Here is a 22,095-nt window from a genome sequence, read left to right as displayed (position 1 = left end):
AAAAAGAAAGTATTCCGATATTTAAAGAAGAGACCTGGCATAACCTATGCATTCCTTTCCCTTTCCTGTTTTAGGTTATGCCAGGTCTCTTCTTTAAATATCGGAATACTTTCTTTTTAGATCAAAGACATGGCTAGTAGGTAACACAGTATTGGAATATCTATTGTCCACGCTGAGGGCTTAGCTAGGGTTTCCTTATAAAGCCTATGTATGTGTAGATGATGTAAAAAAAAAAACAAAGTACACCTTATAGGTTTATATAATTATATTTGTGCATTTACCGTGACGCACAGACATACACCAGACAGTCTATAGTGAATAACACAATAATGTATGTGAAATATCATAGCTAATATCTGTTCACAGTACAGCACATCTCAAGGTCATTACTAACTTTTCTGATAAATGATGTTCAACTAGTTCATCTTTCAATAGCACAATCACAACTGATGGCAGTTTTTAGGAAACGGCACGTAAAAAAATGCCCTGTAAAAAGAAGTGCATGTCACTTCTTGAGCCGTTTTTGGGGCCGTTTTTGGGGTCAATAGGAAAAACAGCTCAAAAAATGGCCTCAAAAAACGTTTGTGGTTTCAAAAACGGCTGCAAATCAGAGGCTGTCTTCTCGGGAAAACATCTTCGTAGTTTACAGCCGTTTTTCATTTTGCGCGTGAACATACCCTAAGTCACCACCCTTTTTAAGCCTTAATGACCAACCAATTTTTTGCGTTTTTCCATCATCGCATTCAAAGAGCTATAGCTTTTTTATTTTTCCGCGACATAGCTGTATAAAGACTTGTTTTTTGCGCCACAAGTAAAACATTTTAATGCCACCATTTTGGGGTACATATAATTTATTGATTAACTTTATTTAACTTTTTTCAGCAGGTCGTTGTGGAAAAACCAAATTTACATAGTTTTTTTTTATGTTTTACTACTTTTGCCCAATAAAAACACCTTTTTTCAAAATTATTTGTTTTTATGTCGCCATATTTTAAGAGCCAAAACTTTTTATTTTTCTGCCGATGTAGCCTTATGATTGCTTATTTTTGCAGGATGAGTACTTTTTATTGGTACTATGTTGGCATACATACAACCTTTTTATCGCTTTTTATATTACTTTTCTGAAGGCAGGATGAACAGAAAACAGCAATTTTGCATTGTTTTTATTTTTTACAGCATTCATCCTTCGGGTAAAATAATGTAATTGTTTTACAGTTTAATATAAAACATTTTTAAAACTTTGTAAAATTTTGGCCCACGGCTGCCATAAAAAAACATTGGCACCTGGCGGTCATGTCGAGGTTGTGCCAATGGGGTGGGAGAGGGAGCCCCACCCTCTAAAACAAGTTAGATGCCGTGGTTGCTATTGACCACCGCGTCTAAGGGCTTAAACAGGTGGGTTCAATGATAATTTCGATCCTGCTTCCTAGAGCAGGTGCCCGGCTGTCTTAAGACAGCCCAACACACGCTCTAACCGGCATGCGACACAGATGCCGGGCTTAAGTCACAGGGCCGCCTTTTCAAGTTGCTGTAGAATAAGTACCCTTAATGACCACCGTGTAAGCATGTGTCGGTGGTCATTAAGGGGTATTCCCAGAATAATTAATCACCTATTCATAGCTGATAAAGATGAATCTCAATAGTTGCTCACTGCATAGAAAACGTTGGCAGAACTGGTTTTTATTCTGTAAGATATTTTCATAACCACTGGAGAATGTGTTTGTTTAGACAGAAATATATTTGCATCTACCCTGCTTCTCTGAAATTATAGGTCAATGTTCAAAGTTGAGAATGATCTGTTGCTGTTGAGAAGAAGCGAAGACAAAAAAAATCTGTGTTGTAACTCACCTGCTGGAATAGATGTGGATTTGGAATGGATTTGGCTCAGGGCTAAATTCAGAAGCAGAGTCAAAAGGAATTCCCCGGTCTTCACCATTTAATCCCTATACAGGGATCTGGACTTCACTGAGGGGAATTCCAAGGCAACTACCCCAGGAGTAGTCCTCATTAGCAACAGCTGACAATGTTGAGCAGATGACACCAAAAACATAGTCAAACAGGCGGAGGTCAGGTCAGGTTAGGCGGAATTAGGGCAGGGTCAAACGACTAGCCGGGTCAATTACTCACTTATGGGAATTCTGACAATATACTTCCTAATGTAGCTTTTGCTCAGGCCCTGACTGATGGGGGAGGGGATACTTAAGAGACCAGGGAAATCTGGGCATTGGTTAGGGAGAAACACCATTGGCTCATACTGGCCCTTTAAGAAGCCAAGAGTCAGCAGTAGGCACACCAGAATCTCCAGCAGTAGAGTGGCATTATCGAGGGAGACGAGGAGCTTAGCGACGCAGAAGAGGAGCGCAACATGGACCAGGATGGAAAGTAGAAGAAAAGGCTTGGGGGTGAGCAGAAAGCCGAGAAGGAGTATGTTTCGAATGGCAGAAGTGGACAGAGCAATGGAGGCTGAAAGAACCCCCTCTGCTTTTTAGGCTTGTGAATAAAACATTGACAGAATTTTTGAACAAGAGAAAGAGCCTGAATGTTTTCCTCGGGCTCGTAGTATCTCTCCTCAGGACCAAAATTCTACCAATCTATGAGATAATAGAGTTTGCCCCTGATCCTTTGTACATACAGAATTTCATTAACTTCAAAACTCTACATCAGAACCAGAAGAAGATACCAGCGTACTAGAAAACTTTCTGGAGAAATGTTTGAGGACCACACAGCGTAGTATTGTGAGACACAATATCAGATGTGGAGGTCCGGGAGCACTTGGGCAATAGTGACCACAATATGGTACGTTTTAATATAATTTTTAATTAAACAATACGAAGGGGAGCAAAAACCTGAAGTTTTAGGAAAGCAAAATTCAATCGGCTGAGGGAAGCATTTAGTCGTGTTGACTGGGATCATCTAATGGCAAATAGGGATACTGAAGCTAAATGGGGAATTTTTTAAAGATATATTACATGAATCGTGTAGTAAGTTTCTACTCTCTGGTAACAAAATGTCTAGGAATGAAAGGAGACCAATATTGATAAATAGGGAATTACTGAATATAATAAGATAGTAACAAAAAGCATTCAAAACATTGAGGGCTCAGCAAAAGCATTCCAGACTTACAAAGATCTCAATAGAAAATGTAAAAATGAAATCAAGTTAGCAAAGTAATCTACAGAAAAACAATCGTTAATGACATAAAATGTAATCCCCAAAAATTGTATAAATATCTTAATGCCAAAAAGAAAAAATCTGGTAATATTGGCTCTCTTAAAGATGAGCATGGGAATATAATTGTAGAGGACATTGGCCGGGCTAAGATATTAAACACATACTTTTCCTCTGTGTTAACTGATGAGCTGCCAGTTCCAGATATTCAGGGGGACAGTGATAAAGGTTCCCCACCCAATGTTACCTTCTTAACACAGGAGGAAATACAGATACGTCTGAGCAAAATAAATATTGATAAATCCCCTGGCCCAGATGGCATTCATCCACGGGTATTAAGCTCAGTATTGGACAGACCATTGTATCTCATCTTCTTAGACTCTCTTATAACAGGATCAGTGCCACAGGAATAGAGGACGGCTGATGTTGTATCAATATTTAAGAATGGTAAGAACCGAGTAACTACAGTCTAGTAAGTTTGACATCTGTGTATGTAAAGTATTTGAGGGTATACTTAGGCCCCATGCACACATACGTGTTTTTGCGGCCGCAATTCCCCCGAAAATCCACGCAAGAATTGCGGACCCATTCATTTCTATGGGGCCATGCACACGACCGTAGTTTTTACGGTCCGTGCACGGTCCGGGAGCCCGCACCGCAGAAAGAACAGACCTGTCTTATTACGGCCGTGTTCTGCGGTCCGGTGCTCATTGAAAATAATGGCCGCGACCATGTGCATGTCCCGCGATTTGCTCGCGGCTCGCGGCTGACAGTCCGCAGCCGGCGGACCCGAAAATCACGGCCGTGCACACGGCTACGGTCGTGTGCATGAGCCCTAAGATATGAACTGCAAAAGTATGTATCAGGGAAAAGTCTAATAACTGATAACCAGCATGGATTGATGAAAAACAGGTCGTGCCCAACTAACATGCTCGGTTTCTATGAGAAGGTAAGTGCAAATCTGGATGTTGGTCATGTGGCTGATGTGATTTATTTGAATTTTGCAAAAGCATTTGATACTGTTCCACACAACAGTCTTGTCCTGAAGCTACAAACACAGGGACTGGGCGGGGGGATTTATTCAAGTGGGTAAAGAGTTGGTTAAAGGACAGAAAACAAAGAGTCGTTATAAATGGTACTTACTCAAAGTGGGCTGAAGTCTGCAGCGGGGTAGGTACTACAACAAGGATCGGTGTAAGGCCCAATACGTTTTAATCTTTTTATTAATGACCTTGTGGGTGGGATTGATAGCAAGGTGTCAGTCTTCGTTGATGATACAAAACTTTGTATGATACTTAAAACTCAGCTTGACTATAAAATATTACAGAAAGACCTAGCTAAGCTGGCAGCATGTGCAAAAACATGGCAAATGAAATTTAATGTTGATAAATGCAATGTAATGCACCTATGATGCAATAATAGTATGAATCCATATACATTAAATGTTATTAAACTGGGGATAATGGATCAAGAAAAGGACCAGGGTATTTTGGTAACAAATAAGCTAAGCAGCAGCAGCACTCAATGTCAGGCAGCAGCTGCAAAAGCAAATAGGCTTTTAGGGTGTATAAAAAGAGATCAAAACCTGTGGTTCAAATGTAATATTACCCCAGTATAAATCCCTTGTAAGACCACATCTTGAATATGGAATTCAGTTTCGGGCTCCACATTGTAAAAAGGGTATAAAAGAATTGGAGAGGGTTCAAAGGCAGACTAGATTATTAAATGGGATGGGAGGTGTCGCTTACAATGAAAGGCTAGAAAAATTGGGCTTGTTCAGCTTGGAAAAAAGACGTCTAGGAGGTGATCTTAGTAACAAGGATAAGCATATGTGTGGTCAATATAGAGAACTAGCACTTGTTATCTTCTTTCCATGGACTCTACAAAGGACCAGGGGATATCCATCGCATGTGGAAGAAAGATGTTTATGACATCAATATAGGAAAGGGTTCTTTACAGTTAGAGTAGTCAAACTATGGAATGCCCTACCCCAAGAGATAGTGATGGCAGATACTATGTCAGCATTTCAATTAAGGCTAGATGATTATTTACTGACAAATGGCATTGAGGGTTATAACTAATCAAGCAATGAATGACATGTAATTTATTGAGAAAGGTTGAACTTGATGGACCTGTGTCTTTTTTCAACCTATGTAACTACTGTATGTAATTATGAATTTAGTGACCAGCATTATGTGATGCAGATGACGGCGAAGACGGTAACCAATGGCGCGTGCATTGCACAGCGACTTTATGTTCTTTCTCTTCAGTGCTTGCTGCGCAACTCATCAGCACAGTGCTGGGCGCATCACATCGCACAGATCGGAGCAATGGCTGTTATACAGAGCCGCAGCCCCGCTCCAACGGCGGAGATCAGCGAAAGCTCTGCTCTCCACTGTTATCCCCTTGAAGGCTGCTATCAAAACTGACCGTGGCATTCAAAGGGAAAATGAGAAGAGGGACCCCCTCTTTTATCGCATCAAAGGGAATCCCTGTAACGCGGGACATATCAAACGATAATGTAAATGTACCAAAAAAGGCACCATCGTAAAGTACATCTCGTCTTGCAAAAAAAAAAAAAAGTCTAATAAAGCTACATCTCCCAAACATGATTGATAAGTTCGGATTGACCGTTGGATTATGGATGATAGGCCGATGAGAAATCTAGTGTAAAGACGGGGTAGGGAGACAGACAAGTGAGCCCTAATCTACCCGCCACTCAGTCCCTGCCTACTTGCAACGGCCCATCCTAGGCGACGGCGTACAACTGGGCGACGGTCCCTACTCTTACTATGTACACGACAGACAGACAGACAAGGGTACAAAGAAGCTAAGGGAAAAGGGGCAGATGCCCACCGCAACACCGTGAGCACAAGAGTGGTGAACGAGCCGAGTCAAGCCAGGAGTGTACGCGGTACCAAACGCAGAGCAAGAGAGTAGTCAGTAAAGCCAGGGTCAAAATGAAGCAGAGGACAAATAGTACAAGCAGCAGCAGCAGAGCCAGGAAGCAAACAGAATCACAGGCAAAGGAGAAGCAGGAAATGAAGGTATAAATAGACAGAGGGCGGGAGCTAGCTCCGTCTGGCCAGGCTGTGATAGGCTCTCCCACTCCTCAGCCTCCCAGCCTGAGTGGTAGAAGAAGGAGTCACTCTATCAGACTTAGGACCAGGTGCAGACTGACTAACCACGGGCGTCGACACAGAAGCTGTGTCTGGCAGATCGTTTACAGTACCCCCCCCCCTTTTATGAGGGGCCACTGGACCCTTTCTAGATTCACCTGGCTTATTGGAGAACCGAAGATGGAACCTCTAGAGCAATACCCCAGCGTGAACATCCCGGGCGGGTACTCAAGTCCTCTCCTCAGGCCCGTATCCTCTCCAATGGACCAGGTACTGGAGGGAGCCTTGGACCATCCTGCTGTCCACAATCTTGGCCACCTCAAATTCTACCCCTTCAGGGATGAGAACAGGGACTGGAGGTTTCCTCGAGGGAGCCAAGGATGGAGAGCAGCGTTTCAGGAGGGAGGCATGAAACACGTCGTGTATTCGAAAAGACGGGGGTAACTCCAGTCGGAAGGAGACGGGGTTAAGGACTTCAATGACCTTGTATGGCCCTATATACCGGAGAGCAAATTTTTTGGACGGGACTTTAAGGCGCAGATTTTTAGAAGACAGCCACACCAGATCCCCGACCACAAACAAGGGGTTAGCAGAACGTCTTCTATCTGCTTGAGTTTTTTGTATGCTCTGGGATGCCTCTAGGTTCTTCTGAACCTGAGCCCAGACTGTGCACAGTTCCCGATGAACGACATCTACCTCGGGATTGTTGGAACCACCAGGTGAAACGGAGGAGAACCGTGAATTAAACCCAAAATTACAGAAAAAGTGGGAGACCCCTGACGAGTTACTGACCCGGTTATTAAGGGAAAATTCAGCGAGGGAAATGAAGGAGACCCAATCATATTGACAGTCAGAGATAAAACACCTTAAATATTGTTCTAGAGACTGATTAGTCCTCTCAGTTTGGCCATTAGTTTCAGGATGGAAGGCCGAGGAGAAGGACAGATCAATCTCCAACTTCTTACAGAAGACTCTCCAAAACAATGAAACAAATTGTACCCCTCTGTCAGAAACAATATTGACAGGAACCCCATGGAGACGCAGGATGTGTTTGACAAACAAGGTAGCTAACGTCTTAGCATTGGGTAGTTTCTTGAGGGGCACAAAGTGGCACATCTTACTGAAGCGGTCTACTACAACCCACACCACCGACTTGCCTTGAGATGGAGGCAGATCGGTGATAAAATCCATGGAGATATGGGTCCAAGGTCTCTGGGGAATGGGCAAAGAACATCGTAAGCCCGCTGGTCGGGACCAGGGAGTCTTGGACCTAGCACAAATTTCACAAGCGACGACGTAGGCCTTAACGTCTTTAGGCAACCCAGGCTACCAATAGTTTCTGGCAATGAGGTGCTTGGTACCCAGGATGCCTGGATGGCCAGATAGTGTAGAGTCATGATTCTCCCTGAGTACGCTTAGCCGGAATTGCAGGGGAACAAACAGCTTGTTTTCAGGAAGGTTCCCAGGAGCTGAACCTTGATCAGCAGCAATTTCGGAGACTAAGTCAGAATCAACAGAGGAAATGATTATACCTGGGGGCAAAACACAAGCAGGATCTTCCTCCGAAGGAGGGCTGGCCATGAAGCTACGCGACAGTGCATCAGCTTTAATATTTTTAGACCCAGCCCGATAGGTGACCAAAAAGTTGAAGCTATTAAAAAATAACGCCGATCGAGCTTGTCTCGGGTTTAGCCTCCGGGCAGATTCTAGGAAAACCAGATTCTTGTGGTCGGTAAGGACCGTTACCTGGTGCCTAGCCCCCTCCAGGAAGTGGCGCCACTCTTCAAATGATCATTTAATGGCTAAGAGTTCGCGGTTGCCAATGTCATAGTTACCCTCAGTGGGAGAGAACTTCCTGGAGAAATAGGCACAGGGAAGGAGATGGGTGAGGGACCTGGTACCCTGGGACAAGACAGCACCCACTCCCACCTCGGAGGCGTCAACCTCCACAATGAACGGCTCCATTTGGTTAGGCTGAATCAGCACTGGGGCCGAGATAAAGCACTTCTTAAGGACCTCAAAAGCCTGGACCGCCTCAGGAGGCCAGTGGAGGAGATCAGCACCTTTGCGAGTGAGATGACCGAGAAGTTAGCAATAAATCTCCTGTAATAATTAGCAAACCCCAGGAAGCACTGTAACGCCTTCAGGGAGGCAGGTTGGACCCATTCAGCCACAGCCTGAACCTTGGCAGGGTCCATGCGGAATTCATGAGGAGTGAGGATTTGACCCAAAAATTGTATCTCTTGCACACCAAACACAAATTTTTCGGACTTAGCAAACAGTTTGTTTTCCCAAAGGGCCTGGAGCACCTTCCTGACATGCTCAATGTGGGAGGACCAGTCCTTGGAAAACACCAGTATGTCATCAAGGTACACTGCAAGAGAGACCCCCAGGTAGTCTCTCAAAATCTAATTTATGAAATTCTGGAAGACCGCGGGAGCATTGCACAACCCAAAGGGCATGACGAGGTATTCAAAATGACCTTCGGGTGTGTTAAACGCAGTCTTCCACTCATCCCCCTCTTTGATGCGGATAAGGTTATAAGCCCCCCGTAGATCAAACTTAGAGAACCATTGGGCCCTCTGAACCTGATTGAAGAGATTAGGAATCAAAGGAAGGGGATACTGGTTCCTTACAGTGACCTTATTCAAGTTTCGGTAATTGATGCACGGCCTAAGACCACCATCCTTCTTCCCTACGAAGAAGAAGCCAGCACCTACCGGAGAAGTAGAGGGGCGAATGTAACCCTTGGCCAGGGATTCCTGGATATACTCTCTCATGGCTTCACGTTCGGGACAAGGGAGATTAAATATCCTACCCTTAGGGAGCTTAGCTCCAGGTACCAAATCGATTGCGCAATCGTACTCTCTATGAGGAGGTAAAACTTCGGAGGCCTTTTTAGAAAAAACATCGGCGAAGTCCTGAATAAACTCAGGTAGAGTGTTCACCTCCTCAGGGAGAGAAATAAAATTAACAGAAAAACATGACGTCATGCATTCATTACCCCATTTGGTAAGATCCCCAGTATTCCAGTTAAACGTGGGATTATGCATCTGCAACCAGGGTAGGCCTAAAACAAATCGGACGATAATCCCTGCATCACCAGTACAGAGCACTGCTCCAAATGCATGGAGCCAACAAGGAGTTCAAAAACAGGGGTATGCTGCGTAAAATAACCATTAGCAAGAGGAGTCGAGTCGATACCCACTACCGGGACAGGTTTAGGCAATTCAATCAATGGTATAGCTAGAGACATAGCAAATTCCACAGACACAATATTAGCAGAAGACCCTCAATCCACGAAGGCATTGCCGGTAGCAGACCTACCACCAAAAGAGACCTGAAAGGGAAGCAAGATCTTATTAGGTTTCATATTCACTGGAAATACCTGTGCGCCCAAGCGACCTCCCCGATGGTAACTTAGGTGCGGAAGTTTTCCGGCTGCTTATTCTTACGCCTAGGACAGTTGTTCACTTGATGCTTGTCATCCACACAGTAGAAGCAGAGACCATTCTTCCTGCGGAACTCTCTACGTTGTTGGGGAGACACGGAGTTCACAATCTCTGCACTTCGTTACTGTTTCTCTGGTAGTTACAGCAGAGGAAGCGTGATCTCGTTGTAACCTGTCATTTACAGCGAGATCTCGCGAGATCACGCTTCCTTTGCTGTAACTACCACAGACAGAGTAACGAAGTGCAGAGATTGTGAATAGACATCCCGTGGAATGTCTATTCACTGTCTAAACACTTCAGTATTGTTAATGTGTTAGTATAAGACAGCACATAAGGATCTAGCAGGATCCCTATGCGCTGAGTAAATGAATGGAGAAGAGTGCATGATGCTGATTGGTTAGCGTCATACACAACCCTGTACAACGCCCACTTGGTCTAAAGTAAAAATACGCCCACTTGGGCATTAATCAACTCATTAGCATAAATCTAAAATCGCTAATAAAGTGGTAAAAATAGATCTTTTTTTAAATAAAAAGCACTGCTGTCACATACATTATAGCGCCAATCTCCTCATATATGAGATAGGGCACTTATAATGTGGTGACAGAGCCTCTTTAAAGAAGAAGACATGGGAAAAATAAGAGTTGTCTACTTCCAGGAGGAAATGTTTATTGGAATCAGGACGATGGAGAACAGAGGCTGAGGAGAAGGCATATTTTGCTTTAGGAGTCCAGACTTGCATTAATGCCCTTTCTAGTGGGAGCAGAGACGGGTGCCACCAGAAAAGACAAATGAATTAATTGACAATCGTAATTGGCAAGCCCCAAGAGTTGTTGGACGTCTTTTAGGTCCTTGGGATGTAGCCACTTAAGCACAGCAGAAAATTTCTCAGAATCCATTTGTATGCCTTGGTCTTAAATTATATTTCAGTTGAAAGGCAAACAACACTTTCTAGGAGACATTGTTTGGCAAAGAGGTGGTTCTGATGAAGACATTGCAGAACAGTATGCACTTGCATCTGAGTTTAAATCTGTGGAAAAGACTGGGATGTCGTCCAAGTACACCACCACACAGACATATCGGAGATCCTGGAATATATTGTTGATGAACTCTTGCAAGATGACTGGGACATTGCTTAGTCCAAAAGTCATAGCATGTAGGCACCTCTTAAATTCAGATTGGTAAAAAACTTTGCCCTCTGTAAGCAGTCAAAAAGTTAAAAAATCAAAGGCAGAGGATATTTGATTTTTATCGTGAGCTTGTTTAGACCATAGTAGTCAATACAGAGCTGCAACTAACCTTTTTTTTTCTCCACCAAAAAAAACACAGCTCCAGCAGGGAAAATGCACTTACGAATAAAACATCTTTCCAGATTTTCTTTGATGTATAGTAACTTGGCTTCAGTTTCCGGACAGATGAACCCTACTACAGGGTGGTGAAGCACCAGTAAGCTAATTAATAGAACAATCATAGGGCCTATGTGGTGGTAGTTTCAGCCTGATGCTTACTGAAAACATCCAAAAAGCCAGCATAGAATTCAGGCAGTCCACACAAATCTGGATCTACAAGTTGGGGCAAAGGTGGGAAAATAACTGTCCAGCAGCGCTGATGGCAGGAGTCTACCAATCGAGTAATCTGACCAGTATTCCACGCAATAACAGGTGCTTGTTTTTGAAGCCCAAAAAAACCCAGAAGTAAAGGGCTGATGGAATTTTGCAAAAAATAAAAAGACATTTGTTCTTGATGGAGCACCTCCACTTTAATGGTCAAAGATACTGGAATATGGTGAATGATATCAGGAAAAACTTCACCGCTTACTGAAGCAATAGAGAAAGACTTCCCCAGTTGGACTCCAGTAATAGCAAGAAACAAGAAACTGACATAAGTCCAGAATCCAGGAAAGCTTAAACTTCAAAGCGGGTTCCAGATGTATACACGAGGACAAGTATGACCTCTTGTATACAAGAGGTCATAATCCCAGGCTATGTTTGCGTCTGTGCCTGTGTTTGCAGTTCTATGTAGCCTGGTCCCATTCACTTGAATGGGACCGGAACTGTAATCCCAGGCACAGCCGCTACGGATGTGTATGGCACTGTGCCTGGTAAGCTACCTTCAGTTAGCTGATCGGTGTCGGAAGTCAGACCCCCACCGATCTGATAGTGATGACCTATCCTAAGGGTAGGCCATCAATATAAAATGCCCAGAGAACCCCTTCAATTTGACAGCATTTAATCACATTGTACAGAATTCTATGTTTCAATCTTATGTTTCAGCATGCCACATTGCACAAAGCAAGGTCCATAAAAAATGCTTGATTTACCAGCAAAGAGCCCTGGCCTTAACCTATAGCGTAGGCCGACTGTGAACCTGGCCTTTTCACCTAGCATCAGAGATGAACCTCACCAATGATCGTGTTGCTAAATGGACATGTTCCAAATTCTAGCGGAAAAGCTTCTCAGAAGAGTTGTGGCTGTGATACCATGAGTGGAAGGGATAGGGCAGCTCCATAGTTGTGCTGATGGTTGGGGAATTAGATGTCTAATCAGCAAATATTGATGTGCTGTTTGGGTTTACAGACTTTTGGCCATGTAATGTAGGCAATATTAATGGAAGTCCACTGTGTACTCTTTGTTCAGGACACTTAGTAATTGTCTTCAGAAAAAAAGAACTCATTCGGTTGATTCAATTATTCATCATGTCTGTTTTGCATTTTTACAGCTTTGTAATTGACCATTACCAAATTCATAAACAAACCCTATCAACTACCACAACTCAGCATAACATTTGCTAATGTGATAATGTGTGACAGAATCCCTGAATGATGACAGATGAGAAATAACATGCCTGATTATCTCTGATTGAAATCGTGGATACAATGAAATTATTTTTGGAGATTTATATTCAGCTGTGTTAAATATTAACTGTTCAGTTGCTTGGGCTTTTCCTTCTGCTGTGCATCAAACTAGCCACGAGTAGTCTATATAGTAGTGATAATGGTAGCCATCACTGTAATGTCCCATTACTATCACATTATCCTATTATTATTACATGCCAATACATTTGGACCATCTCATTGTAGTATTGCATAGCCTTATCAAAATCAATGGGGGACAATGTAATACAACTTTCTGCTCTGGCTAAAAGAGGGGGTCCCAAGTGGGAGATCCCCCTCCCACCATGATAATGGAAAGTGGCTGTCCAGATTGGACAACCCCTTTAAGTCTATTCTGAAGCTGTGAGGAAACTTGGAGCTACCGTACGCGGGCATGGTGGAATGCAATGCCGTCACTTAGCAACATCACATTCAGTCATGGGCACAAAAATGATCATGAATGTATGACCATGCCTGATGAAGAGACCTAAGTTGTTGCTATTTTGTTTCTGTCACTGAGAGTCATAAAAGTTATGATAAGAACAGCATCCTTTAAAACGAACCTGTCCCTGCTTTTTGCCAATCAAACGGCCAGCATGGCGCAATAGAACTTTTAAGCCTGCATATGCATGGGAGATGTTAATCAGAGAAGAATTAGCATGCTTACAGTGTTGACTCTGTGTATATACAATGCTTCTGCATTGCCCCAATGACTCCAGCTATGCTATTTGTATACAGTGCCCGCCATTATTATATTTATTTTTCTGCAAAAAGGGACACCTGAGGATTTTGACACGAGCATGTTTGGAATAGTGTTAAAAATGTCTTTTAGCGCCATTCCGGCAGTTTGATGGGCAAAAAGCAGGTGACAGATTCTGTTTAAAGGGTTATTCCCAACTTCCACATTAATTTTTTTTATGCTAAATCATTTAGCTATTAAAAAAATAGGTATTTTGCACCACATGCAGTAATTTTCCAACCAAAATTTCACTTGCATCCCTGCTCTTTTCCTCCTGTCTTAACCCAGCATCTGAACAAATGTGGATGTGTCGCCTCTCCCTCTTTCTTTTCATCAGCAAGTGGTGCTGTGATTATCTCACTGCGCTTCTTCCCTGAAAGTGCGCGCTCCCAATGCTGCTACGTATGTAAAAATTCTAATAGCAGCATGAGGATTCCAAACAACGTATACAAGGAGCTATCTGTCGTGGCAACGCCACCTACCCCCAAGTGTTCGCTTGTTTTCCCCAGTTCAATTTGTTAATCTTACAGTACATCCCCCAGTGAATCCTTACTGTTTTAGTCACTGTCTTCCTCATCTCTGTCCCCAAGCGCTGTGTGTCTGATTAGTGCTGCAAAGCGCTGCGCCGAGTGCAAAGGGGAACAGCTCCAGGCCTACTACACATGCCCGGGACTAGCCCCATTAAAAGGATAAGCAACTAACAGAGATGGTTGGGCCAGAACGTTGTGCGCACGTGCAACCACAGCGCACTCCCGACACTACGGCCTGCTTTACTGAGACTGGCTGTGGGGGAACTGTGCAGGTGCGGCTGCTAAACAGCAGTGGTGGTCGAATACATAGCAAAGACCACCTAAACAAATCGCAAGGCATGGGGTGGACACAATCAGATATCTAGAAAACGCTGCACTACAGAAAATGAAAGGTATTTACAATGATTAATATATTTAAGAAAGGGAACTGTTGGGGATTGAAGTACAAGTTGGGAATAACACTTTAAGTGTATCTCCGTACCATAAAAATAATATACAACAGCACTCAGCAAGGTCTCATGCTGCAAGTTACTGATATGATGATGAAGAGGAGACCAAGCGCATGCTCTATCTCCTAGACACCCCAATGCTGCAAAGCTCCTATTCTTTATTTGTTATAATAGGAACTGCTGTATTACTCGCACTTTGTCTCGTCTTCTTTAGCAAATATGCAGCGTGCAGCACAGTTCATTCTACAATATCAGAGGAAGGGAGGCCAAACAGCTAATAAAGTATAATAATGTAATTATCAAGCTTGGCTACATATTTTTTTTATATTCAGCAGTTCTACTTCCTATTCACATTTAGCAGAATTATTATTAAGTCCAACCACATGCGCTCACATTACATTTTACTGCTGCATGATCCCGTGTTCTCCTAAAAACTGATACGTTATTAGTGAAATAATGTAAAAAAAAAAAAAAAGGGATAAACCTCAACATCATATAATCAGCAAATGGACTTTTTCTCTGCTCAACCTCAATGGCATTGTTGTGTTAGAACCTGAAGACACAGTAGGATCCCCTATTTGTCTGGTGGGACAGTCTGATCCTGCAGGCCCTAGGAATCAGTTGCCTGGCGGGAGCAAGTAAAATATTAAAGCTGTATAACTGGAGGGGTGGGTTTACATAGCACTTAAAGAGGCTCTGTCACCAGATTATAAGTGCCCTCTCTCCTTCATAATCTGATTGGCGCTGTAATATAGATAACAGCAGTGGTTTTTATTTTGAAAAACGATCATTTTTTAGCAAGTTATAAGCAATTTTAGATTTCGTTTGTTAAAGACCAACTGGGCGTGTTTTTACTTTTGACCAAGTGGGTGTTGTAAAGATGTGTATGAGGCTGACCAATCAGTGATCAATCAGCCTCATACACTTCTCATTGTTCCAGCCCAGCATGATCTACAGCACAGTGTGATTGTGCAGTGAAATAAGATGGGCTGGAACAATGAGAAGTGTATGACGCTGATTGGTCACTGATAGGTCAGCCTCATACACTTCTTTACAACACCCACTTGGTCAAAAGTAAAAACACGCCCAGTTGGTCTTTAACAAACTAAATCTAAAATTGCTCATAATTTGCTAAAAAATTATCGTTTTTCAAAATAAAAACCACTGCTGTTATCTACATTCCAGCGCCGATCAGATTATGTAGGAGATAGGGCACTTATAATCTGGTGACAGAGTCTCTTTAAATAAGGGGTTACACAAGGGTCCTACCTCTTCTTGGCCTATGCATACAGCGTCCCACCCTCCCGGACCCATTTTGTACTTGGGTCTATTTATCTAAGTTATGTTGTTTATTATCATTGTATGCTTTATGTCGTCACAGCTGGCAAATGTTAGTGCTCAGCGCTGGTTCATCGTGAATAATGGAGCACATGCCTAGTGCTTGGCACTGAGCATGGAAGTTAATGTAAAATATTAAAGGTTATATATATATATATATATACATGTATATTTATAAAAAAGCTGTGGCCTTCCTCTTAACCAAGAAGATAGTGTGGGTTTCATTATTTATATACATACATTTATATATATCATATATAAATGTATATAGAAGAGGACACTACCTGCCCTTTTACTCTTTATTTTATCAAGCCTTTCCTGAAGTCCTTTAGGATAGGCACGCCCTGTTGCTTTCAATGACACATCTGTCTAGGGTGGACAGACCATTTTAACAGTCACTGCCCTTGCTTCCTGACATACTCAATTGATAAAATTCATGCAGACTGCAGCAGATTCTACTGGTAGATCCTTACATACAAATCTGTACAGTTAATATTGACTTCAATTAAAGCTTTAAAAATATATGTGTAGTTGGATCTCATAGAGGCAGCTGTAGGCAGCCAGAATTGCACCATCCATGACTCTGTGAATGGATGCAGGGGATCTGGAGCTCTAACCCATAAAACAATACAGTTTAGTTTCTGGTATCAGTAAAGCCCAGCCAACTTTAAAAAGCATGAAAGAAAAAGTCTGTCAATATTTGCCATTGGTCCCATGCATTGTCCAATGGATGTAGGCAGTAGTGGTCTTCGTCACAGTGACATTTCATCTATTGCTACGTAGTGTCCTGGGAGATAAGGGGCCTGACTGCTACTTTTCTAGGCCTGAGATAATTCTCAGTCCACCAAGGCATCTGTCTCAAAAAGCTCATATTCTAAGCAGTTTACTCCTGATATTATAAGACTATCACAGTCTAAGCTAAATTGTTATGGAACCACCATGTATATCGTTACTTTTACTTCCTGCTAGCCGGCCAGTAAGATATGTCCCAAAAATTACTTGCTTTGGTTAGAATATTCATTCATTATGGCAGTTAAGACAATGGGGACATGCATCAATTGTATTGTGAAATAAAAACATTATTGCCTAAATCAAGCAATCAAATTCCCATTACCATTCTGGAAGTGAAAGTTACAGCAGGCTTCTGATTGGTTACCATGGACCATGGGATATTGCTTTCTTTTCTTTGACTTAGTCTTGTGTAAGTCTATTTCTACTCAGCTTAAACCAGCATATTCTCCATGATAATATGACGTTGATGGACAATACAGTGGCTGCATGTCACAAAAAAGATTTGGTCAACGAAAAGTACAGGACATTGACATAAAACTGCAAATGTAAAAATGAAAGCACACTGAAGAACAGTCACAAGCAAAGCATTCATCTAGTGGCTCAACCAAGGACTGTAGACCATGACAGTAAGCTCTTTATAACATACCAGATACATTTATAGGCACAATGTTAGTCTGTATGGAGTTTGACTGATGCCACCGTCTTTCTTCTGGGATTGGAAATGGGAATGCTTTAATCCAGGCCACTTGCTTATCTGGAGTGGTAGGTAGACTCAAACAAGTCTCCCGTGGTCTTACTCCTACTGTAGTAGTTTCATCTTCACTCACGCTTCTGTTGGTTGGCTGTTGATATAACACATACTGTCATTAAAACAAAGACCAATATGTACTTGATTTTACTCCAATATTTCTAAAATATTGTAGCATACGTAATTCATAGGCTTCCATAGCAAAAAAAACCAAAAAAAAATGTATACGATGCAGTATAAGTTTTTGTACTGTAGTGCTCTGTACAGAATATCGTAGTCTACCTGTAGCCAGCTGCATGCCAAAATGATACTACTTAACATTCGCTGGATGAGTGGATAGATTCAGCATAAAAGCTAGGACCTTTCTCGGTAGATACGCGGAACATAGGACTCTATCCAAAGATTGTATGGGCATCACAGCAGAACACAAACCTCTAGGGTATCAGGGTGCAAGTCTCCAGGGATCCGACTTGTAAATCCACAAGTGTAAATGAAATAGGAAGAAGAGGCAGCACTCCAGAGTTCGTATCAAAATAGTAAAGGTTTTTATTCACCCATCAGTGAGAAAAAGATAGCAACGTTTCAGCTGCTCCATGCAGCCTTTGTCAAGCTTGAACTGAAAGTTGCTATCTTTTTCTCACTGATGGGTGAATAAAAACCTTTTTTATTTTGATACGAACTCTGGAGAACATAGGACTCGAACGCTTTGTGAACAGAGCCTAAGTTTGTCTAGTCCTAAAAGTTAATGAAGCAACTCTTGCAAAAAGTTTTTATTAAAAATATCATACTTTTTTTGTGTCTACATACTCCATGCATACTTGTGTGTGGCTCCATAGTTACATTTGGTAGGTTAGCAGAAATTACAGGACAGATGGAAGAAAGTATGAGTGCAGGATCAGACTACACAAGTAAGAATTCACATTTAATTTCTCTCAATGGCTGCTGTGCAGTAGAAAGCATCCATAAAAGATGCTTGTGGAGCAATTTCTGTCTTTCATCAATATTGAAATGTAGACACCTTGCTTGTTCTCAATGTAAGTTTCCTCTGAACATCTAAGAAATTGTGGTTTCCTTTAAAAAAATATAGAACAGCACAAAGAGTTCTGTTTTGTTTCAAAGACAATAAAAAGTTAATATAAAACATTTCTATTCCATTCACCTCTAGAGTTACACTATTTTACATAAGCCCCTATCCGTGCCAATGGATATTTATATATACCTGTTATCAGTGGCGTAGCTATAGGGGTCACAATTGTCGCAGTTGTGACCGGGCCTCTAAGCCTGGGGGCCCACTCAGTGTACCATGTGACCATGACGTCACGTGAGGGGCGTTCCAGCCAGTGTGGAAGAGCCGGTGCCGAAGATTCTGCAAGTCTTCAGGTGAGCTGCAGCGAGGGCTCGTAGTGTACTGTATTGTGCTGTCTGTGTTTGCGGTAGAGAGGAGGTGGGCATTAAATTACAGCCCCCCTCCTCCCTTCACCGCAAACTGCACAATACAATACATTACAAACTGTGGGCCCCGACCTCCTGGGGGATCGTGTGAAGACCTCCGGGGGATAGCGAGTCACTCACCGAGGTCCCGATTCCATTCAATGCTGGAGCAAGGAGCTGACGGCTCCTTGCTCAAGCATTCACTGTGCCCTGAGCGGCTCGACACAGACAGGCGCGATGTAGTGACGTCATCGCGCCAGTCTGCGCCGAGTCACTTATAGAACAGACCAAAGGACGAGAAGGATCCTCCACAAGGTGTGGGAACAGGGATAGGCAAGTCATTTTATTAATTTTCTATTGTGCACATATGGCTGCATTATACTGTATGGGGGGCTGATATGGCGGGGGGGGGGAATTATTCTGTATGGGGGGCTGATATGGCGGACATTATACTGTATGGGGGGCTGATATGGCTGTGGGGCATTATACTGTATGGGGGGCTGATATGGGGGCATTATACTGTATGGGGGCATCATACTGTATGGGGGCATTATACTGTATGGGGAGCTGATATGGGAGGCATTATACTGTATGGGGAGCTGATATGGGAGGCATTATACTGTATGGGGGGCTGATATGGGGAGGACATTATACTGTATGGGGAGCTGATATGGGGGCATTATACTGTATGGGGAGCTTATATGGGGGGCATTATACTGTATGGGGAGATTATATGGGGGGCATTATACTGTATGGGAAGCTGTTATGGGGGGCATTATACTGTATGGGGAGCTGATATGGAGGGGTATTATACTGTATGTGGAGCCGATATGGGGGGCATTATACTGTATGGGGGTCTGATATGGGGCATTATATTGAATGTGGAGCTGATATGGGCAGTATACCGTTGGAGCTGATATGAGGAGCATTATACTGTGTGGGGCAGCTATGGGGGGCATTATACTGTATGGGGGCATTATACTGTGTAGAGGCAGCTATGGGGGAATTATACTGTGTGGGGCAGCTATGGGGAGCATTATATTGTGTAGGGGCAGCTATGGGGGCATTATTCTGTGTGGGGGCAGCTATGGCGGCATTACACTATGTGGGTGCCTTATACTGTGTGGAGGCAGCTATGGGGAGCATTATATTGTGTGGGGTCAGCTATGGTGGGCATTATACTGTGTGGGGGCATTATACTGTGGAGGCAGCTATGAAGGGCATTATACTGTGGGAGCATCCATGGGGGCTGTTGGGCAAGGCGGCTGGGCATAGGCACGCGCAGAGGTTAGGTGGTGTTGGGGAGGGGTTGGGGGGCCCAAGCTGAATTCTTGCACCAGGGCCCATGAGCCTTTAGCTACGCCCCTACCTGTTATACTGTTAATCTGTTTCTGTTGTGTGTTTCTTTTTATGCTCTATATCATTTTTCTCCCCCACATTTTGATTGCTTGTATATGAGATATTAGTTATAGTTTTAATGTTGGCAGATTACAGATCCCATACCACTCTTAATTACTTTGCAAGGGAGCTCTGATCTATTACTTAATGCTCATCACATTGTGAGTAGGTTTTCATTCTTGATAAATGTATACATACATACGGAAGACGATAATTTCATTGTCAACTAAAGCTGGCCATACACATGAAATATAAATCCGAAATGACTGATTATGGCCAACCATCAATTAAAAAATGAACGTGACGGCAGATGTCTGTCTGACGAAAATGTGATTGGCCAGGTTGGAAAATTTTGCCCGAAACTACATGTGTATGGCACTTTGTGCCAGCCATAAGGTGTGTTTTTTCTTTTTTAACCTTACTCCCTGTTCGGGGAGTTTAGTCTCTTCTGTTACTGGTGGGATGATTCGTATGAATGAACCCACGGACGATTGCCGACGATCATGGTCTTATGAGTAGGGCCAGTTTAAGTGTCAGTATCAGAACTAAGAAGTTATCACCAATGTAGCACTTTATAAGATGTATTACATATCACACTCAGCATGGTATTGTTACTTGTAGAATGATTATTAGTGGTTACATCAGTTTATGAGAATTAGAATGCTAAACATGATGGCGCAGTCATTGGCAAATATTTGGAAGAAATCTGGATACTTACTAGGTAGACAAATTCAAGACGCCTGGGTGTACTCTTTGTGGGAGTTTCTTGAGGAAGAGTTGTAGATTGTGATAAAGCAGAGTAGCGAAAAGTCTGACCAGTAACCTTAGTATCTAAGTACCGATCTTCAAATTCCTCTGCAAAACAGTCACCTGTAAATTAAGAACAGTGATACATATTTAATAAATGGATAATGCTGCTACATTATAAAGGGGGTCCACATTGGACAATCCCTTTTTGTTAGAAATGTCCCCTGAAGCCTTATCCATATACAATAGCTATGTAGACACACCTACTTAATAGTAGGTGTGTGAGTGGATGTTCATCAGTACTTTGCACCTTTGCTCGCTCCCTCATATAATATTGTGGCTTGTCTGACTACTGCTGGGCACTGGTATTTCAACTTGTCGGAGTATTAAGTATGGCCTTTTTCTTTCAGTGATATGGATGTCATTTTTTTCCTGAAGATAAGCTGGTCACAGAGTATCCAGATGCTTGGGCCACAAAAAACAAGCTGTAGTCAGCGTGGGAATCTAGCATCAAGTGTTCAATAAACTGCAGCGCTGCCACAGGAAATATTAGACATTACACGGTACACTTTGAAATCAGTGGGCTGTCTGTTTATTGTATGAATGCGTTGGGTCCTCCAGAGAAAGAGACTCTCTTTGCAGGAACCTATCTATAGGGATGCAGAGATAGCAGTCGGACCTGGCACTGGTGGCTGAGGTGGCGTAAATGACCCTATGCCAAGGAACAAAACACCATTATTATAAATGGCACATGGTGGATGGCAGGCCCTGCTTCTAATTTTACATTAATGCCCAGGTGCTTCAAATTACTCCTCTGGCTCTTTGCAGCCTCTTTCCCCTCTGGCTAAGGGAGTTTGATCATTGTTTCCCCCCAGACCTATTGATGGCATAACGTCAACCCCCCCCCCCCCAGTCTGTCAGTACTTGTCGCTGACACTGTTTTGTAATTAGAAAGCAAGCAATAATTCACATCAAACAGGACACTTGAATGTAGAAGGGATTTAGTCAGTGTTGCAATAGCTTGTATCGGCAGCATGACAGAACACAGGCGGCTGTAAACAGAACAGTAAATAAAAATCCATGTAGCCCCACAGTTTATTATCCGATTTACATTGTAAAGGGAACAATCTCCCTAGAACACTATAAATTTTGCCATTAACCCTTTCAGAGGCAACATTTTGTTTTGTCAGTAGGCCAATCAATTCCATGCTTAGTCATTTATTTGTACACGTTTTGCAATAATTATGATCTACTATATGATTTATAGGAAAAACAACAGTTGGTACTATTGCTGAATGCTACCACGAACAAT

General features: G+C 42.7%; 1 protein-coding gene across 2 annotated transcripts in view; it reads right to left on the bottom strand.

Annotated features, from left to right (window-relative positions):
- NHSL2 (NHS like 2) overlaps nucleotides 1-22,095 on the bottom strand; it is a 261,179-nt gene that overhangs the window by 49,241 nt on the left and 189,843 nt on the right. For both annotated transcript variants that reach the window (XM_075835616.1, XM_075835617.1), the window contains exons 3-4: nucleotides 20,755-20,906; nucleotides 17,106-17,301 (exon numbers count right to left, since the gene is read on the bottom strand). In XM_075835616.1, the coding sequence (XP_075691731.1) occupies nucleotides 17,106-17,301; nucleotides 20,755-20,906 (348 nt within the window). The remainder of the gene's footprint in view (nucleotides 1-17,105; nucleotides 17,302-20,754; nucleotides 20,907-22,095) is intronic.

Source organism: Rhinoderma darwinii, chromosome 8 (genome assembly GCF_050947455.1).
Source record: "Rhinoderma darwinii isolate aRhiDar2 chromosome 8, aRhiDar2.hap1, whole genome shotgun sequence".
Taxonomy (NCBI): domain Eukaryota; kingdom Metazoa; phylum Chordata; class Amphibia; order Anura; family Rhinodermatidae; genus Rhinoderma; species Rhinoderma darwinii.
This window is presented reverse-complemented; position numbering and strand designations above follow the sequence as displayed.